Source organism: Vitis vinifera, chromosome 9 (genome assembly GCF_030704535.1).
Source record: "Vitis vinifera cultivar Pinot Noir 40024 chromosome 9, ASM3070453v1".
Classification (NCBI taxonomy): Eukaryota; Viridiplantae; Streptophyta; class Magnoliopsida; order Vitales; family Vitaceae; genus Vitis; species Vitis vinifera.
Genome location: NC_081813.1, coordinates 20,405,249 through 20,427,240, shown reverse-complemented (window position 1 = coordinate 20,427,240; position 21,992 = coordinate 20,405,249). Strand labels below are relative to the sequence as shown.

Genomic DNA, 21,992 nt, shown 5'->3' with positions numbered 1-21,992 from the left:
CAGTTATTAACCACTTTCTAATTAGTTACAACAACCAGGCTGTTAACTACTTAAACAACTTGTTAAGTTGTTAAACAAGCTGTTAACTTCTTGACATCCCCCCCCTCAAGCACACAAGGCGAGAAAGAACTGTGAGCTTGCTTCGGAGATGAAGAAAACGTTGAGTTGAAAGAGCTTTGGTCAAGATATCAGCAACTTGATCTTCAGATGGGAGAAATCAAACATCAAGAGTTTTTTGCAAGACTCGTTCACGAACAAAATGATAATCAATTTCCACATGTTTAGCCCGAGAATGAAGGACAGGATTTGCAACTAAATAAGTAGTGCTGAGATTATCACAATAAAGAACAGGAGGCTGAAACAGGGGAACAAAGAGTTCTTTAAGCAGGGACTGGATCCAAGTGAGTTCAGCTGCTGCGTTAGCCAAGCCCCTATATTCGGATTCAGTACTAGAGCGAGAAACCACCTTTTGTTTAGAGGCTGACCAAGAGACCAGATTGCCTCCAAAAAATATGTAGTAGCCACTGGTGCTACATCTATCATCAGGGCAAGATGCCTAATCCGCATCTGTATAGGCAATAAGATCAAGGGAGGAAGATGGTTGGAAGGAAAGCCCATAAAACAATGAACCTTTGAGATAACGAAGGACACGTTTCACGGCTTGAAGATGAGTAGAGGTTGGAGCATGCATAAATTGGCAAAGCTTATGAACAGTATAAGCAATGTCTGGTCTAGTAATTGTGCAATACTGCAGGGCACCCACAAGACTCCGGTACAAGGTGGGATCTTCTAATCTGGTACCATCAGCTATGGAGAGAACAGGACCAGCAGCCATTGGAGAAGCCATGGACTTTGATTCAAACAAACCAGCACGTTGAAGAAGATCACAGATATATTTAGCTTGACTTAAATGCAAAGAAGATCCAGAATTGAGCACCTCTATTCCAAGAAAAAAGTTGAGAGGACCAAGATCCTTGAGAGCAAAGCAAGAGTTTAAGGAGGGTATAAGTTGTTCAATGAGCAAGGAACTTGAGCCAGTGACAATAATATCATCAACATAAACCAAGACAACAAGCATGGCAGAATTGTTACAGTAAACAAACATTGACGTGGAGCTTGCTTCAAACCATACAATGCCTTGGTAAGTTTACAAACAAAGTTGGGCTTAGAGGGATCCACAGAGCCTGGGGGCTGTGTCATAAAAACTTGCTCAGATAAATCACCATTAAGAAAGGCATTATGAACATCAAGTTGTCTGATAGACCAGTTTTTACATAATGCCAAAGAGAGAACCACACGAATAGTAGTGGGTTTAACCACGTGACTGAAGGTTTCAAAGTAATCAAAACCGGGAGTTTGATGAAATCCTTTCGCCACCAAACGTGCCTTATAGTGTTCAACAGTTCCATCAAGTTTATACTTCAATTTATAAACCCAGCGACATCCAATAATATTCTGATTAGGTGGAGGAGGGACCAGGACCCATGTTTTATTGCTCATGAGAGCTTCAAATTCAAGGTGCATAGCTTGCTGCCATTCAGGAACTTTAACAGCTTCCTTGAAAGAATTCGGTTCACAAAGTGGATGAAAAATAGTCTTAGTAGGAGACAGAAATATCTTAGGCTTGAAGATGCCATTTTTGGCACGCATTGTCATGGGATGACAAGGAGAAGGAACATGAGAGGAAGAAGGTTGAGCTATTGGAATAGGTGCAACCTCAGAAGAGGAAATTGACACACTAGTATTAGATATTGGAACCAACTCTGAAGATGGACTGGATGAGGGAGGCAAGAGGGAAGATATTGGAGTGATTGGTGCTGCTAAAGGAATGGCACAATGAGTGGGGGAAACACGACAAGGAGGTTGAACTGTAGAGGGCTTAGCAAACGGGAAATCTAGTTCATCAAAAATAACATGTCGTGATATATGTATTTTTCCATTGGACATGTTTAAACAGAGATATCCTTTACGCTTAGAGTTGTAGCCAATAAAGGTGCATTTAACTGATCGATATGCAAATTTATGGCGATTAAAAGGGCGAAGAAAAGGATAACAAGTGCAACCATAGACACAAAGAAAAGAATAATTTGGTAGACAATGGTAAAGAGTCTTATATAGAGAAGAAAAGTTCAGCACAGAGGAAGGAAGTCTATTAATCAAATATAAAGTAGATTGGAAGGCAAAAGGCCAATATTTGAGAGGAATAGAAGCATGAGTGAGCAAGGAAAGGCCTACTTCAACCACATGTCTATGTTTTCTCTCCACACGGCCATTTTGTTGAGAAGTGGATGGACAAGATACTCTATGCAGAATCCCAAACTTACACAAAGTATTAGTAAAGGCTTGAAACTCTCCTCCCCAATCAGTTTGAAGCATTCTAACTTTAGTATCAAATTAAGTCTCAATCATCACTTTAAATTGCAAAAAGGCAGAGATAGCTTGATCTTTAGAAGCTAGTAGATACAACCAAGAAAATCTTGTATGATCATCCACAAAGAGCACAAAGTATCTTGCACCATTAGTACCAACAACAGGAGCAGGACCCCATAGATCAGAATGTACAAGAGCAAAAGGCTGAGATGCTCTGGATTCATACAAAGTAAAAGGTAGGTGATGGCTCTTTGCCATTTGACAAGGTTCACAAACACCTGTCCAATGTTCTGGGGGCAAGCTACAAGCACTCAGAACTTTATTGACTATTTTACGTGCAGGATGGCCTAACCTGAAATGCCATAGATCTGCCTTATTGAAAAATTGTAATGTAGATGACATACATGGGACCTCAGTTGTCAAGCTTGTTCTTCTAGCAAGTTTATTATCATCAGGATCTTGATATCTTCTACTAGGTGCTGAAGACGACAGTTTGTACATAGTTAAGGTTGCCTTGGAGAAGAGCCTTCTTCGAAGCTTGATCCTTCACCACAAATCCATTAGTAAAGAATTCCACAGTGACATTATTGTCAGTACACAACCTATTCACACTTATCAGATTGGTTGTAAGTTGTGGAACATGTAAAATATTTTTTAGATTTAAAGACCGAGAAGCTGAAGAAATAGTGGAGTGTCCAATATTTGAGATATTTAAACGATTACCATTTCCAACCATGACTTTGTCTGAACCAACAAATGGAGTATGTGAATTCAATTTGTTGAGATTTAGAGTTAGGTGATGCGTAGCTCCGGTATCCATGTACCAGCTTTCATATCCAACAGTGGACGGAGTTGCAACCATTGCAGCAAGATGATTGTTCATTGTTGGTTGATAGGTCTGATCAAATCTATGATAGCAATTAATTGCAATGTGACCATATTTACCACATACTTGGCACTGTGGTTTTCTATTGCTGCCACCAGAAACATTATTGAAGTTTCCAGATGAGTAAGAATGGTTGTTAAAGCTTCCTCTTCCTGGACCATGTCCAAAATTTCCACCATTGTTGTTATAGTGGCCTCTCCCACGGCCTCTACCAAAGTTCTGATGATTAAATTGTTGTTGATTCTGATTGCCTCTACCTTGAGTCTTGAATTGACCAGACTTTTGATTTTTTTTGTTGTGTCCTTGAATGTTCATTGTTGTAATATTTGCTTACAGGAGATTTCTTTCTTCTGTTGTGTGTTGTTGTTCCAATCGATTTTCATGAGTCAAGAGCATGCTGTGAATTTCTTCTAGGCTTAATGGTTCATGCCCAGAGGTAACTGTAATGACAAACGAATTGTACTTTGCTCCGAGTCCTGCAAGTAAATAGAGAATTCGGTCTTGCTCTGTAATGTTTTCTCCAATTGCTAGCAGGTTATCTACAATGGACTTGATTTTGAGTAGATATTCCATCATACTCAATCCTCCTTTCTTTGTTGTCTGCAATTGGAAATGAAGCTGCATGATACGAGCCTTTGAAGCTGCTGAGAAAATTTTCTCTAGAGCAGTCCAGATTTCTGATGCAGTATCAAGGCCGATAATCTGTGCCATCACACCTTTTGTCAAAGAAGAATAGATCCAACACATTACTAAGCGATTCTGACATTGCCATATACTGTATTCTGGATTTATGTTCTCTGAATCTCCAAGAAATCGTGAAGGAGCAGGGATTTTGCCATGGATCATTTCTTCAAGACCATTTGCAATGATGATGTTCAGCATCTGAGTTCGCCACAGTAAGTAATTTGATTGATCGAGTCTTACCGTGAATGCTTGATTCAATGATGGCATTGTATGATGAGCAAAACTGGAGTTAGGATGATCCGTGGAAGAAGCTGATCCTTCTGATGCCATGGAAAAGGATTTGCATATGTTAGTTTGTGGCTCTGATACCAGGAAAGAACTCAGAGATATGAAGATAAGAACGAGATGTGCAGAGCATCTGTTTGAGAGAAAACCAGAAAGATGAAAAACTGAAATTGAGCTACAGCAAAACTACCCACTGTTAGGTCATCTGTTTCTTATATACAGGAATCTAAAAATCAGTTATTAACCACTTTCTAATTAGTTACAACAACCAAGCTGTTAACTACTTAAACAACTTGTTAAGTTGTTAAACAAGCTGTTAACTTCTTGACACCCATAACTCCCCACATAATCATACCCATTTTCTCCCACTACCCATTTCCTATTCACATGCATGGAACCATGCATACACGGCTGCCCACCATTCCCACTCCCGTCTCATGCCCACTGTCCAAGCCATTCCATTTCGTCACATTTCCACCCTCCATGCTTGCCACACTCATTTCTTCCAACACCCTTTAAACTCCTTCCACTACCCATTTAACCTCATATATGCATGGCCACCCTTGTCCATATTCCATCATGCCGATTTTCCCCTTCCTGCCACATTCTCATCTTTCACGCCTATTACTCCTCATTTTCCTCACCACCCTTCTCTCTCTAAACCTTCCCATACTTATTTCCTTTCTCACCACATTTTCTCTCTCTACACCACACCACATACCCATTTCTTTTCAAATGCCCTTTAAACCCATTCCCTTCAATATTTCTCTCATCCATTTTTTCCATTCACTTCCTTGTGCGTTTCCTTTTCCCGTTCATCCTCATGCATGCATGGCCATCTTACATACCCATTTCCCTCACTAAACACTTACCTTGGCTCGTTGCCCTCATTTCTCTCAAGGACATGAAAGCACATAGCAACGCACCTCATCTCAGGCGACCTAGAGCCAACTCCGGCAACGGCGACATTAGACCAGTTCTTCTAGAAACGTATTAAGCTAAGGCTCATCAGTGGATGTCTTTTCATTGCATGTCTCTATTACAAAGGGAAATTCAATCTAACATTAGCAGTCCAAGTTAGGATTTCATGATGCAACATTTGTCATTTTAAATGGCAAAACGAAGGGTTAAGAAGACTGTAAAATAGTATGCCGCATCATCTCAGAGCAACATAAATGATGCTAATGTGAAGGAACCCCAACTTGATAAGAGAAAAGACTCATTGATTGACTAAGAAGTTGAACGTCAAAGTGTTGCCATTAGAGCTATTCGTGATGTGGAGTCCGAACATTTGCGGACTAGGTTGCGTTTGCTCCGCTCATACTTAAAAAAAAAAAAAAAAAAAAAAACAGCTACAGACTCCTGTACTTGTTTTTTTTTTTTTTTTAAGGAAAACCTTCCAAATCTAGAAGTAGTAAGAAATGGGAAAGGTTAATTTGAGGTGCAATGGAAGGATGAAGCCATGAGAAATGCTGGTGGGGAAAACATGTATGTTGCTCTTTTGCATCAGATGTCCAGAGCTTATCCTGTTTGCTTCGCTGTAGTGCCATTTTTTGGTGGCTTTGAATTTTCAAGCAAAGCAGTGAAAACGAGCCGTCTAGGTGCTGGTAATCTGCAGATCCAAGACTTTGTCTTGGAGAAGCCATCCAAAACTCAAATAAAGGGGATGATTATTTCCAATGCTCCTAAGGTCTTGAGACTTCAAGCTGGGCACAAGTACTGCTTGTTGGGCAGGTTTCCATCAGAGGTGGGATGGAACCATTATGAAACTGTTGGATGGCCTCATTTTGCATGGCCACCCTCCTAAGCCCATTTCCAAAGCTCACTCGCTCCTTTTATTTATTCATTTTCATGCATGCACGCATTGGAGTGTATTATTTATTTATATATTTATTTATTTATACAAATTCTTCATACTCAATATCAAGGTTTAATCCTCCATTTTTTTAAAAAAAATTTCAAATTTAACTTTCAAAATCTTATTTTCAAAGTTTAATTTCCCAAAATTCTTTTCTTAAATCTAGTTTTTAAAGTTTCTATTTTGGAATGATTTTTTTTTAAATTCTCGATTTCCAGAGTTAATTTTCAAGATTCAAGATTTTAATATAATTTCCGAAGCTCCAATTTCTTCTAAATTTAATTTCCAACTTCAAAAATTCCACTATTCACGTTCATTTATTTAAATATTATTTTCGTTATTATTATTATTATTTCATATTTATTTATTTATTTCTTTTAAAAATTACAATCATTAAAGTTCAATTCTTCAAAAATCTAATTTCCAAATTTGATTTTCAATCTCAAAAATTCCTCTATTCACGATCATTCGTTTAAATATTATTTCCGTTATTATTATCATTATTTTATTTATTTATTTGTTTATTTCCTTTAAAAATTCCAATCATTAAAGTTCAATATTTCAAAATTCCATTTTCCAAATTTAATTTTCAATCTCAAAAATTTCACTATCTACGTTCATTCGTTTAATTATTATTTTTCGTTATTGTTATTATTATTATTCCATTTATTTATTTATTTATTTTATAAAAAAAAATTCCATCTTTAAACAATTCTTCAAAAATCTGACTTTTAAATCTAATTTCCAATCTAAAAAATTCCACTATTCACATTCATTTGTTTAATGATTATTTTCGTTATTATTATTATTCCATTCATTTACTTATTCACTTATTCATATATTTAAAATCTCATCTCTAAATAATCCTTTGAATTTCCAATCTCTAAATTCAATTTCCAATTTCTAAAATTCTAACTTTTGCAATTATTTATCCAATAGTTATTATTTTCGTTATTTTATTCATTTATTTATTCATTTGTTCGTTTATTTAAAATTTCATCTCTAAATAATTCTTTAAATTTCCAATCCCTAAGTTTAATTTTCAATTTCTAAAATTCTAACTTTCGCAATTATTTATTTAATCATTATTATTTCGTCATTATTATTATTTCATTCATTTATTTAAAATTTCATCTTTAAATAATTCTTCAAAATTCCGATTTCCAAATTTAGTTTTTTGCAATTCCAATTTTCCTATCTCCGAACTTAATTTTCAATTTCGAACATTCCAATTCTCGCATTTATTCACTTACTCATTTATTATTATCATTTTATTCATTCATTTCTAAAAATTCCGCATTCGAATGATTTCCAAGATTTCCAATTTTTATAATTCAATTTTTATAGTTTCTACTTCTCAAATAATTTTCAATTCTGATTTCTTTCAAAATTTAATTTCCAAAGTCCCAATTTTTGTAATTTAATTTTTTTAAAATCCCAAACTCTCAAATAATCTTCAAAATTCCAATTTCTTTCAAATTTAATTTCTAAAATTCTCATTCTTACATTTAATTCCTAAAAATCCAATTTTCAAATAAATTTCAAAAATCCAGTTTTCCCTAGAATAGTTTTAATTTTTGTTTGGTGATGCATGTGATATGTTTTGTGCTCTTTATTGTACACTAACCTCATTTTTATGATAGCGCATTGCTCATTCATGGCCCAAGTACGCATCCACTCCCATTCTGGTCATTCTTTATGCATGTTTTGATTCTCATATGTGCATGATCGATTTGAATATCCATTGATTTTCCTATTGATTGTCACGTCAGCTTCATTTTATTAGTAGAGACCTGACTTTAGGGACTTAGAGGGGTGCTACGGTTTTTACCGTAACTTTCCAATAAGTAACGTGACCCCCGAGTCCGATCCGGTTTTTCACAGACCACCTTTTCCAAAATAAGGAGTCACACTTAGGGTTTTCTTTCTTATTTTGTTTACCCTTTTAAAAATAAAACAAAAATAAGTGGCGACTCCAAGTCATTTTTTTTAATAAATAAAATCATTTTCAAAATAAAAATCGAGTTCGCCATCGAATGGAAGCGCATGAGCCAAAATACGGGGTCCACACTTTTCAAATTTATTTATCATTTTCTACACAAGAAAGTAGAACAATTTGACTTTCAATTCATATAATTTTTTAAATAATTTTTATTATATTAATTTTATATATTTTTCATTGTAAAATGATATAAGAGATAAATGAGAGTCTTTTTAGGAATTTTTTTTTTAAAGATTTTCTATTTTAAATCTCCAAAAATCATAAAATAAAAAAAACAATAAGTTCATTCAAATGAATACGAAATTTTTTATTTAATATGGTTTATTTTTAAAAAAATCCAAAAATGTTTTTTGTAAAGTAATTCAAGAAATAATTGAAAATATTGATGTACTTTTAAAAAATTTATATTATACAAATGCATAATTTCGTGAGAAAATTATTTTTATATGTAAACTCATAAAATAAAATTTTATTCTTGATAGTAAAATTTGATTTTAGAAAATGTTGTCAAAACTTATTTTTAGAAAATATAATCAATGGATTGTTAATCACTTAGTGAGTTTTTTTCTTTAAAAAAAAAATATATTTCCATCTACTTTGAAAAACTGTTGTCCATGTAATTCCGTGAATAGGTGTATTTTTAAATATTATGAATTAGGAGTTGAATTAATAACCCAATTTAATACCAAGAGATATTAGGATAAACCAAAATAACCAAACATCAAACATATAACCGAGATTTTTCACGTGGAAAATATGAGGGGGGAAAAATAGAAAATAAAAGTCAAAAGAAAGAAGTGAAGAAAAATAAAATTGATTTAAAATTAATAAATTATTTTATATGTTACTTTAAACTCATTTCAATTATTTTCATCTTCTATATAAAGATTAAATAATTAAAAAAAAAGTATAGATTTCTAACTAATTTTAAATATATTTAACTTTCTTTCATATTTTTTATGTTAAAAGCAAACATGACAAAAATCATTTTCCTTTTCTTTCTTTAATACTTTCCAAGAACCAAATAAAGTCTAAAGAACGTAATAATATTCAAATTTGGGAGATTATTACAAATTTATAGGAGAAGAATCTAGTTGTTCTTGTAAGGTTGATATTTTTTTAAAGAACCAATCTATTGATCCATTTTATTAATTTAATTTTTAAAAATAGTTAAATTATCATAAATAATTAAATCATGCTTAAATGAAAATACAGATAAAAATATAAGAAATGAAATGACAAAAATTTATAAATTTTATGATATCTCATATCGGATAGGGGAAAAAGTTTTCGGTACTATATAAGTAAAAGCTTCTCTGAACCATATAGATGAGTTTGGCTTAGTTTGTATCAGAGTCAATCCTCAACCTCGATGTGGGGGTTTATTTAGCCCCATAAGGGGTGTTTATCAGTTTGACCTCATAATCCCATAGGATACAACAAGGACATTGTATTGCATGGGGGTGTTTGTGATATCCCACATCGGATAAGGGAGAAAGTTTCTGGTGTTATATAAGTATAAGTTCTTAATCATGTAGACGTGTTTTAAAGCCATAAGGGCCCCTTTGGGTCCAGAGTGAACAATATCTACAAGGTTGGGTGCAAATAATTACAAATGGTATCAGAGTCGATCCCCAAACCCGATGTGAGGGTTTGTTTGTTTGGTCCCTTAATCCATGGGACACAACGAGACATTGTGTTTGCATGGGGAGGTGTCTATGATATCCCACATCGGATAAGAGAAAAAGTTCCTAACGCTATTCGTTCCTAGAACGGACAATATCTATATGATTAAGAGGAGGTCGTTACAAATTTTCTTTAGATTATTAAACTAAAAAAATAAAAAATATTCAAACATATATATATATATATATATATATATATATATGTTATTGAAATATTGAATTTGTTAATATTAACATTAACAAAAAAAAATGTTTTATTTTCTTATATATAAAAAATTAATAATTTTAAAGTTTATGAATAAATTCAACCATATATAGAAAGTACATGTAGCTAATACATATATATATATATATATATATATATATATATATATATATATTGTTGTGTTTGAAGACTAAAAAAAATTAAAATTAAGAAAAAATATATTTAGGTTATATTTGGTTCACAAAAAATACTAAAGAAAAAAATGATAAGAAAAATGATTTGATTTTCTCATGTTTAATTGTCCTATGAAAAACACCAAATAAAATCAAATGTAATTAAAATTAATTAAAAATTTATAAAATTTCAAATTATTTCATCTTTATATTGAAGGGTTAAAGCAGGTGTAATGAGTTTAAATTAATATCTAAAAAATTATTAAGTTTAAATTTATTTTTTATTTTTCTTCACTTTCTCTTTCTTTCCACTTTTCCTATTTCTTTCCCTCAAATTTTTTAGAACCAAACATAGCCTTAAAAAAAAGGATACCTCCCATTTTCTTTAAAAGGCTATGTTTGATTTTTTATATAGAAGAGTTAAATAAGAAAAATGAATTTGAAGTAGAAAATAAAAATAATTTATTAATTTTAAAATGATTTTTTCTTTTCTTTAAATTTTTTTTCTCTCTATTTTCTTTCTTTCACATTTTCCCTCAAACTTTCTAGGAGCCAAACATAGCCTAAATAAATCTTCTCCAGATAACTTCTTATCACTTTTCTTTAAAATATGGTAATCTCCCAAAATTTAGGACATTAGTCCAGGAGAAGAATCTTGTTGTCCTACAAATATAATCATAGTATTTTGCCTTTTATGTATTTTTATCAATGACCATATTTCATTTAATAAAATTTAAAATATTAATATGATTCAATGTTATCAATGTATTCAAACGATATTTCCGGATATTTTACCATATTTTACCCCTTTTTTCTTTTTTTCTTTTTTCATGTTATAACCGAAAATTGGTTTTTTTTTTTTTTTATATAATCTATATATTTATTAAATATAATAAATATAAATATTAAAAAAATTATACATATATTATTATTTATTTAATATAATTAAATATATTTAAATTAAAATAGATCATAATTTTAATATTAAATATATTTTAAAATTAGACATATTACCATAATAATATTGTAAAATAATCTATAATGAAGCTTAATAATAAATGTACATTTATAAAATTTATATTTTTTGTAGAGGATATTATTATCAAATATGACAAATTATATATATATATATAACTTTAAAATATCTATTTTTACTTCTTCTATAATTTTTTAGATTTTTTTTTAATATTTTCAAAAATTTTATTAATTTTTACGTCCCATATATCGAATATATCCATAGAACCGATATATCCATAAAATTGAAGTACCTATATATCCGTAATTAGGAATATTTTCATCCTTATTCTCTCAAATATTAGTGGAATTGGAACCATGGCCTAAAATAAATTATAATTATATCATGTATTTGTTTTTAATTTTTATGGAAAGATACATAAATTTATTTTTGTTTTTTTATTATTAATCTAATTTTTCTCCCATTTACTATTTAAATTTACATTAATTTCACTCCACTCCTCTTAAGATTTAGCCAAATACATTTGATTTGACTAAAAATTTCATTAGATATCTCCTTATTTTGAGTTAGAGATAAAATAAATTAAAATAACAAATAAAAAGGATATAAAGGTATTTGATGAAATTTCGAATTAATGAAAATTACATGTATTTATGGGGTGTTTGGCACGTGGCAACGAGGAGTGAGAATACACATACCATTCCTTTCCTTTTTCATTTTCATATTTGGATAAATTTTATGAAAGTAAGAATGAAATAAAAAATGATTCCGATAGAATTTAAATACCACGAAAAATATAAAATAGTCTTAAATTACTATTTTACCATTAGATTTCATTCATTAAGGCTTGGTGCCTATTCCGTAACAAGACTATTTTTTCCGGTCTTACTATTTAGTAATAAAAAAACTCTCAAAATTTATTTATTTTAAATGAAAATTTAAAAAAATATATTTTAAACTATTTGTAAGGGTATTATTGTTAACTTATCTTATTTTCATTCTCATTTATATTATTACTGAATGATAATCATTCTAATATTGAATTCTTAGGTTCATTCAAATACTAGAAATAAAATCACCAAATTCATTGTCATTCACCAAAAAATAGGAATGAAAACAAAATATTCATTTTCATTCCTTATTCTTGTATATCAAACACCCCCTAATGGCAAAAAATTGGAGGAAGTGGATAAAATTAACCCTTTAAAATTTGATATAAATGTATAGAATTGTTTTAGAAAAAAAAAAAAAAAAACCTCCAACTTAAGGACTCCGTTGATTATGTTTTAAAAGTACATATAAAAATAAAAAATAAATTAAAACATTACTTTTCCAACAAATTATATTTAGGGGAAAAAATGAATTTAACTTTTCTCGTAGAAAAAAATTAAAATAAAAAAAAAACTTTTATAAATTTTTTTTATATTATTCTTTCTCTCTATTTTCTTCCTTGTGGCATTCAAGAACACAAAAAAAACCCTTTCAAGGACACAAGAAAGCCTTTCAAATCACTAACAACTTCCTTCAAAATATTGAAAATCAAACCCTAGTAACAGTCAACACAAAATGTCTAATTTTCACCGGTCATTGATTATATAAGAACAAAAAAAAAAAAGTTTCCTCATGTAGTCTTTCATGGTAATCATGATGTTTGGATAAAATCATCTTATTCAACCTTTGATCTCCCCTCTTGTTTGGTATTTGTTTTCGAAAACAATTTTTAAAAATAGTTTTTGGAAGATGGTTCTTAATATTAAACTGCTTTTAATAATTTTTAAAATTATTCTATATGTTTTTATAATTATTTCTAAAATAATTATAAAAAATAATTAAAAATAACTAGAAGATGTTCTTTGAAAACATAAAACAACTATTTAGTTGGTAAACATATTCTTTTGCTCTAAAAAGAAAAATGTTTTAAAAAACAATTATCAAACAAGACCCTAATTTTTTCACGAAAAATCAAATAAGAGATTCTTTAACTCGTTTGGATAGTCTTTTACTAAAAATTGTTGTTATTTTATTTTTATTTTTTTATGTTTTAAAATATTTTATAAAAATAACTTTTGTTTTATTTATAATCATTCTTGAGAATATAAAATTGTTTTTTGTTTCTGAACATTTTTTTTGTTTTTTTCTTTATAAATCACTAAAAATTTCTATTCAAAACATTGAAAATATCACAATATAACATTCAAACACAAGATTCACAATTTTCTTTTTTCTTTTTTTTTTAATCCAACATCATTAAAACAATTAACATCATCAAACCAAAAAATGAAAAAAGAAAAAAAATTGAATAAAGAAAACAAACAAGAAAACTATTACTGACCTTGCTCCTCTCCTCTCTTGTCTTCCATCACTTTCTCTTTCGCTTGATTTCTGCTAAAGTCAATTTGCCTCTTGTGAGGGATTTAGAGGCAGAATGATTGTAGTAGATAGGAATGGGAATTTCGCAAGTCAATCGGGTCACCCGTCCCTATTGGGACGAGTATGGGATGAATTAATCGGGTATGGGGTGGGTATTGGAAAGTTTTGTGAAACCTGAATCGGGTTCTGGGCAAGTATGGGTTTGTAGTTACCCACCTCGTCCCGAATATGTAATTACCAATTTACCCTTAAATATTACAAAATACCCAAAATCTCCTCCTTATATATAATTTATTCTTCCTATATTTATTGGGTTTTTTTTCTCTCGAAAGAAAGGCTTCGTTTTCTCAGTTCAAACTACCCTAAAAACCAGATTTTTAGTCTCGTAGACAACAAATTATTAGAGTTCTTGTGGATCCCTTCCTTCTAAATAAGAAAACCCTAACTTTTGAAGCTTTGTTAAAAATCTGGCTTGTTTTTCAAATTTTTTGGTTTTAGTTTATGGGTTTGAGGTTTTTCCAATTGTTTATCAATAGATTTGTAATTTATATGCATTCTTGGTCTTCGTCTTATATGCATTATATCATAAATATCAGTTGAATCAATTTTCATCTTTGGCTCTTATTGTTCATGTTTTTTCCATTAATTTTCACCATGTCCAAATCAATTTCATCCACATATAAACTCATTTTTGGGGTTTATAAGAATAAAAATGATGATTTATGGGATTTTCATTATTTTAGGGATCAATTTTGGTATTCACGTTTTTGCATAAACAAGTTATTATAATTTCATTATTTTAGGGTTCAATATTGGCATTCATGTTTTTGCATAAACAAGTTGTTATAAGAGAACGATTTAATTTCATGTTGTTTTTTCATAGATGAAAACCCTAATTTTTTTTTTTCTAAACAACTTCTGGAAACATATTATTCATGTTTCTAGAAACATACAAATAGAATTTTATTGTGGCTAAATTGGTTTCAAACTATTTCAAAATATCCTAAGGATTCAACAAAATGACACCAGAAAGAGAAAAAAAAAATTTCATGCCAAGTACTGGTTCTAATCCAGCTACAGGTAGTACTTCAACTACTGATGGATCATTAACATGTAAAAAAAGAAAGCTGACTTCAATTGTTTGGAATGATTTTGAGAAAGTCATAGTAAATGGACAAGATTATGTTATTTGTAAGCATTGTAAATCAAAACTCAAGGTCGATGGTAAGAATGGGACTAAACATTTGCATGTACATTTAGATAGGTGCATAAAACCGAAAAATGTTGATATTAAGCAACAATTATTAGCAGTAGAGAGAAAGGGCTATGGAAAAGTGCAAATTGGTGGTTTCACATTTGATCAAGATATCTCAAGAAAGAAGCTTGCACGTGCAATTATATTGTACGAATACCCTCTTTCAATTGTTGACCATGCAAGCTTTAGAGATTTTGTTAATAGCCTTCAACCTTTGTTTAAGATGGTTTCCCGCAATACAATTAAGGATGACATAATGAAGATTTATGAGTTTGAGAAAAGGAAAATGAGTAGCTACTTGGAAAAGCTTGAAACTAGAATGGCTATCACAACTGATATGTGGACATCTAATAAAAAGAAATGTTACATGGCTATCACTGTGCATTACATTGATGAGTCTTGGTTACTATAACATCATATTGTAAGGTTATATATGTTATTTGTTCAAGTTTTCATTTTTTATTTTATTTTATTATCGTTTAATGATATCACTTATATTAATAATATGTTTTTATATATTGTTTAATGTGGGTTTGTTTATGTGCCTCCTCCACATACAAAATAAGTTTTTTTTTTTTTATGTGTTATTGGATTTTTTATTGAATTGGAATATGGATAGGAAACTATCTACAATCACCGTGGATAATTGCTCAAGTAATGATGGCATGATTGATATCCTCTTAGAGAAATTATCTTCAAGTGGTTCACTTTTATTAAATGGAAAAATCTTTCATATGAGATGTGCAACACATGTCTTGAACTTGATTGTGAAGGAAGGTTTAGATGTCATCAGAATAGAAATTGAAAAAATTCGTGAGAGTGTTGCATATTGGTCAACAACACCATCAAGAGTGGAAAAGTTTGAAGATGCAGCTCGCCAATTGCGCCTTCCATGCAATAAGAAGCTATGCCTTGATTGTAAAACACAGTGGAATTCTAAATACTTGATGTTATCAATAGCTATAACTTATAAAGATGTGTTCCCGCGTTTGAAGCAACGTGAAAAGCTCTACACCACAATGCCATCAGAGGAAGAATGGAATTTAGCAAGAGAAATATGTGAAAGCCTGAAATTATTTTATAATATAACAAAGTTGTTCTCAAGGCAAAATTATCCCACTGCGAATACTTTTTTCATCAAAGTGTGTGAGATTAAAGAAGCATTGTATGATTAGTTGATTTGCTCAAATGAAGTTGTAAGCACAATGGCATAAAGTATGTTAGAAAATTTTGACAAATATTGGAGTGGATGTCATATTGTAACGGCAATAGCAATTGTATTGGACCCAAGATACAATATGAAGATTTTAGAATTTTATTTTCCAATAATGTATGGGTCTGAAGCTTCAAGTGAGATTGGAAAAATTCGTCAACTATGTTATGATTTGCTTTCTGAGTACCAATCAAAGTCTAAGATGGGTCAACAAACTTCATCTCATGGTGTTTCATTAGTTTCAAATCTCTTTGAGTTGAGCTATGACGAACAAGATCCTCTTTTGAAGTTTGACTTATTTGTTCATAGTACCAGTGGAGAAGGTCATGCGAAATCGGAGTTAGACTATTACTTAGAAGAACCTGTTTTGCCAAGGATTTCAGGTTTTGATGTTTTGAGTTGGTGGAAAACAAATGGTATTAAGTATCCGACTTTACAAATGATTGTTCAAGATATCTATGTCATTCCAGTATCTACAGTTGCATCAGAGTCAACCTTCAATACGGGTGGTAGGATGGTATCAAAACATCGTAGTAGACTCCATCCAAATACTGTGGAGGCCTTAATGTGTGCCCAAAGTTGGTTGGGAAATGAAATGGAAGGTAGTTAATCTAAAATATTTTCAATATTATGAAACAACTATGTTGAATTTTTTAATAAAGTTGTTTCTTGTTATTCTTACTTTTATTGGGTGATTCTTTGCTTGTTAACCCAATGGTCAAACTCACAATCATGGATGAAGATGATGAATCACTCTTGCTATAGGTTCTTTTCTTGAGATGGAGTTGGTATTGGAGATATTTTTGGGACCCAAGATACACTTTTTTTTTAATGTTCTTTTTTAATCTTAATGTGGTTATATGTATGAATATGTTGGGAAGACTTTATGTTTAATGTTTTTTTTTTAATGTTGTCATATCCATGGAGATTGTCTATTTTCATATGTTGTAGTTGTGATGTATATTTTTTATTTTTTATTTTTTCATTTTTATCTTAATGTTATATTTTATATTGTTATATCCATGGCATTAAGCATCAAATATGTATTTTTTTGCAAAGAAGGCATTAGTGCTGACCTAATTGCAGTAAATGAAGACGTTGGGGCTGCTTGTTGGAGCTACAGATTAATATAACTTAGAGGTATAGCTAACTAGATGCTTATCATTTGATTTTCAGAATTTGAATGAGTTTGGTCCTTAATATCCATATCTAATTGTGCTCAGAAATAGCTTCAAGAAGCTGGATAAGATTAAAGATCCCAATAGACAAAGTAAACATTTGGAGAAACTTACAGTGAAAATGAGGAAGTGTAAAATGTGTCATACACTGCTCTTTTATTTTATTATTTCTCATTTTTCAGTTATGGTTGCAAAAAACTTTGAATCATGAGATTTGCTTTATCATTGTGAGCGAGTTGTATGTGTTAATCATTGTGATTTGCTTTATCATTTATCATTTTTTATTTTTATTTTTGTGGTTTTACTTTCATTTGAGTAAAAAAAGTGAATTAATAAACTACTTTGTACATTTTTTAGGCAAACCAAAGGAGAGACACAACTTAAGCTTCAATCAGGTGATAGTAACTCACCCTAAATTTGTACCTCCTACCAAAAGAATGAAGATTTAGAGTACTAAATCTTTGAAGACAAACAGTTGGTACCCAATGAAAGGCTCCAAGTTAACTCTAGAACTTCTTTGTTAGAAAAGCTAAGGGAACCCCTGCCATGCCTATGAAGGAATGAGCTTATCAGTCTGGCACAAGAAGCAATGAAGAATCCAAATCATGAATCATAAAGAGATCCAGCTCCTAAGAGAAAAACGGTTGTTGCCTTTCCTGGAAAAGAGGAAAAGGTGAACAAGAAATTTGTTTATATTTCTCCAATGTCTCTCCATGTAACCAGAATTGTTGTTGTTGGTGCTGGATTATTAAAGAATAAAGGTATACTACTTAAATAACTTGGATGATTTGGGTTGATAAATCTATCTTTTCTTCTAGGGTCAATCACGTTTAATTTGTTCCTAGGAGATGGAAAGCAAAAAAGGGAGGGCCCTTGTGTTGGAACCAAGGGCTTCCAGGCACCTAAGGTAAGAACTTGTAATCATTTTTGCTTCAATGACTGCATTATTATTATTATTTTCTATGCCTCATTCTAATCCTAACCCACACTAAATGAAATTGTTGCAACATTGTAATCAGTTGTCAATCTGGAAAGTGATCAGATGCTTAGTATAAAAAATTTCAAATTCTTGTAGGTAAATATCTTTTGATGGTCAATTCTCTAATAGTTGTACTATGATTTTACATGATTCATTGGCATTCATATTTCTATTTAGGTTGTGTTTGTTGCCACAGAAAAATAGATTCATGAAATGGTATCAAAATTATCCAACTGACAAAAAATTGTATACTTATTGAAAATAAATTTATGTTTTGGAAGAATGAGGAAATCAAGTGTTTGTGCTAGGAGTAGAGGTAATTCTTCTCCATGAAATAGGCAGGATATGCTTGCAGCATTATACTTTTCAATTACTTACCAAATTTGTAGAGCTACATCTCCTGACACACTTTAAGGTATCACTTGCAAAGGAACATGAGGAACGAGAGTTTAGTCTCAAGGACCTCTTGATGTGGTTTCTACATTGTAATGCCACATTGAATGAATGTTGAATAGTATGTGAAGAGAATGTTGATTGTTGATGCTTTTAGGAGTTGCAATCTATATTCCCTTAGAATAGCATGCCCTATTTGTTATCTGGGTGGTGTTTAGTGTAGATAACTAAATACACGCATGGAACCCATGTCACAGAATTTTCCAAACTAGAAAAAAAAACCCAATACAAGTTAAGAGGTTGCATCCTTATATCAGGGGGTTTTGGGGTTAAAGCTAGCTAGGCTTCAATTTGTTTTTATGTGAGGAACATTATCAATTTTTATTTCCCAAATATGATCATGATGGTCCATGTGAATTTGCTTTTATTTCTCATCTACTAGATTGTGTGGCTGATATTTTGTTTTTCTGATAAAAGATAGTCCTTGTCTTAATTATTTGAGGAAACACATCACTAGGGGAAATTATTTTAGCCCAAGTGATGATTTGTTTTTTAAAACTCTAAGAGATCGGATTTTTACCAAGATAGACAACGTAAGCACTGGTTGAGCAAAAAGTGTCATTGTCCCATGCCCAATTAGCATCAGAAAAGGCTTGTAAACTAAGAGAAGTGTCTGAGAACGCATGCAAATTGAGAGTAGAGTCTTTATAGAGTTGTAAACCATCATCAACGGTGCCAACAAGGTAACGTAGTAGTTGTTTGAAAAATGACCAATGAAGAGTTGTTGGGCAGTGCATATATTGGGACAATTTGTTGATAGCAAAGGCGATGTTTGGTATTGTTATTGGTAAATACTAGAGGGTCCCAACTACCTGGCGATACTCAATGGGATCAAACAGAGAAGAACCTGAGGTGAACATGAGAGTCAGACTGGTTGGTATGGGAGTAAGAACAGTCTTGGCGTCTTGCATCTTGGTTTGAGTGAGGAAATCCATAATATATCGCCTTTGTGAGAGTAACAAGCCATGTTTGTTTGGGACAACTTCCACACCCAGAAAGTAAGTTAGTAAACCAAGGTCTTTGATGGAAAATTGCTGAGCAAGAATGGTAATGAAGTGATTAACTTTGGTATCATTGTCTCCTGTGAGAATTAAATCATCAACATAAACAATGAGATACATAGTGTGGCCATCAGCATGAAAGACAAAGAGTGATGTATCAACATATGAATTTTGAAAACCAAACTGTAGAAGAAATTTTCTAAGTTTATGGTACCACGCCCAAGGGGCTTGTTTCAGGCCATATATTGCTTTGTTGAGTTTGCAGACACAAGTGGAGTTGTCATTATCAACAAATCTCGGTGGTTGTGACATGTATACATTCTCTAATAGATGTCCTTGAAGAAAGTCATTATTTACATCAAGTTGCCTTAAGGACTAACCACAACTGACTGCTATACTAAGAACAATGCAAACAATAGTCGGTTTTACAACGAGACTGAATATGTCTTGGTAGTTTATTCCAGGACGTTGGTGGAAGCCTTTTGCAATCAATCAGGCCTTGAACTTGTCAACAGAACCATCAGGTTTGCGTTTAGTTCTAAAAATCCACTTACAACCAACCAAATTTTGATTGTTATCCTGTGGAACTAGAGCCCATGTGTCATTCTTTACTACAACATCATACTCTTCAGACATGGCTCGACGCCATTTATGATCTTTGAGAGCTTGGGTCAGGGTGGTTGGTTCATGATCATCGCCTTTGGTTAATTGAGTGTGAAGATTCATTTTGGTGATGGGTTTGCAAATATTGTTTTTGGCTCTAGGAATCATGGTGTGGGTGGGTTGTGGCTGAGGCTCGAGTGGGCTTATATGTGGTGATGGGTGGTGGGGATTGTTGGTATGTGAAGGTTCATGTGATGGTGGTGGCAATGATGTGGCAGGCAGGTCTGGTGGTGGTGAAGCGTCACTAGGGGATTGTTGTTGAGCGTCCATTGCAAATGACGGAATGAGTGGTGGTACCAAAGGCAAGTTGGGAATTCGAAGTGGTAGTGGAATCCAAGTAGAAATGAAATCTGATGGAAGACAAGAGGAGGGAGCAGAGAGATGACGGAAGGGAAAGACAGACTCAACAAATCTAACATGCATAGAGACATATATTTTAGAAGTGGATGGATCAAGGCAGTAGTAGGCACTCTGAGTTAAAGAGTATCCAAGGAAGATACATGGTTTGGATTGAGTGTCTAGTTTGTTGGTAGTATATGGTCTAAGCCAAGGATAGCATAAACAACCAAAAATTTTGAATTTTGAGTAATTAGGAGCTATTGTAAAAGAAAAAAAAAATCATAAGGAGATGAAAGATTCGGTGTGGGTGTTGGCATACGATTTATTAGGTAAACGGTTGTGGCTAAGGCATAAGTCTAATAACTTAAAGGAAGAGATGCATGAGAGAGTAATGATAATCCAGTTTCTACAATATGAAAATGTCTACGTTCAGAAAATCCATTGTGTTTAGGTGTTTGAGGTTGTGTAGTGAGATGAGAAATACCATTTGTTGAAAGAAAATGGACAAGGGTAATATATTCACCACCATTGTCAGAATAAAGTGTTTTGATGGGTTTATCAAAGTGTTTTTCAACAATGGCTTTAAATCTAATAAAAATATCTTTGATTTTGACTTTTGTTTAAGATGATAGAACCAAATATATCTGGTGAAGTGGTCCACAAAAATGACATAATATTTAAATCCATTATTTGATATAATTGGAGATGTCCAAACATTAGAAAATATAGTTTCAAGGGGTTGAGAAGAGACAATTGTGGATTGAGAGAATGACAATTTGTGGATTTTATTACTCAAATAAGCATTACATGAAAAATTATTGGATAATGAAGAAGAGAAATCGAGTTTATTTTTGGAAACAATTTGTTTCAGAATGTGGAAGGTTGGGTGTCCTAATCTTTGATGCCACTCGAATAATGTTGTTTTGATGCTGGAAAATGCAAGCAATGGTGGAGATACCGGCCACTCATAGACGCCATCTTTAATGTTGTCCTTCAAAAATGTTGCCCTCGTGTGAATGTCCTTTACCAGGAAAGCAGTTGGTAAGAATTCAATGGAGACATTATTTGAGGTAAAATTTTGAGAAATGGAAATGAGATTCTTTTTCATAGCAAGAACATAGAGAACATTGTTCAATTTAAAAGTGTTATGAGGTGTGTGGAGAAAGGAAGAACCGATATGAGTAATGGAGAGACCCGAGCCATCACCAATCATAATGTCATCCGAGCCATTGTATGGAGTATGCATGGAGAGATTGTGTAGATCAGCTGTAACATGGTGAGATGTTCCATTGTCCAGGAGCCAAGATGTGTAGCTGGGAGTATTGGAGGCATAATGGGTCCTTGGTTTCCATGGGGTGGCAGAAAGTTTGTTCAAAGCAGAAGGACTAGTGGATGCGTTGAATAGGACTAGCTGAAA

At 32.0% G+C, this 21,992-nt stretch overlaps 1 protein-coding gene across 1 annotated transcript; it reads left to right on the top strand.

The window, feature by feature from the left end:
- The first annotated feature begins 5,687 nt into the window (after nucleotides 1-5,687).
- LOC104880402 (large ribosomal subunit protein uL13y-like) lies at nucleotides 5,688-6,032 on the top strand. Its single transcript, XM_010656885.1, has one exon. It carries the CDS (start codon nucleotides 5,688-5,690, stop codon nucleotides 6,030-6,032), a length of 345 nt encoding a protein of 114 aa, XP_010655187.1.
- Nucleotides 6,033-21,992: the final 15,960 nt, after the last annotated feature.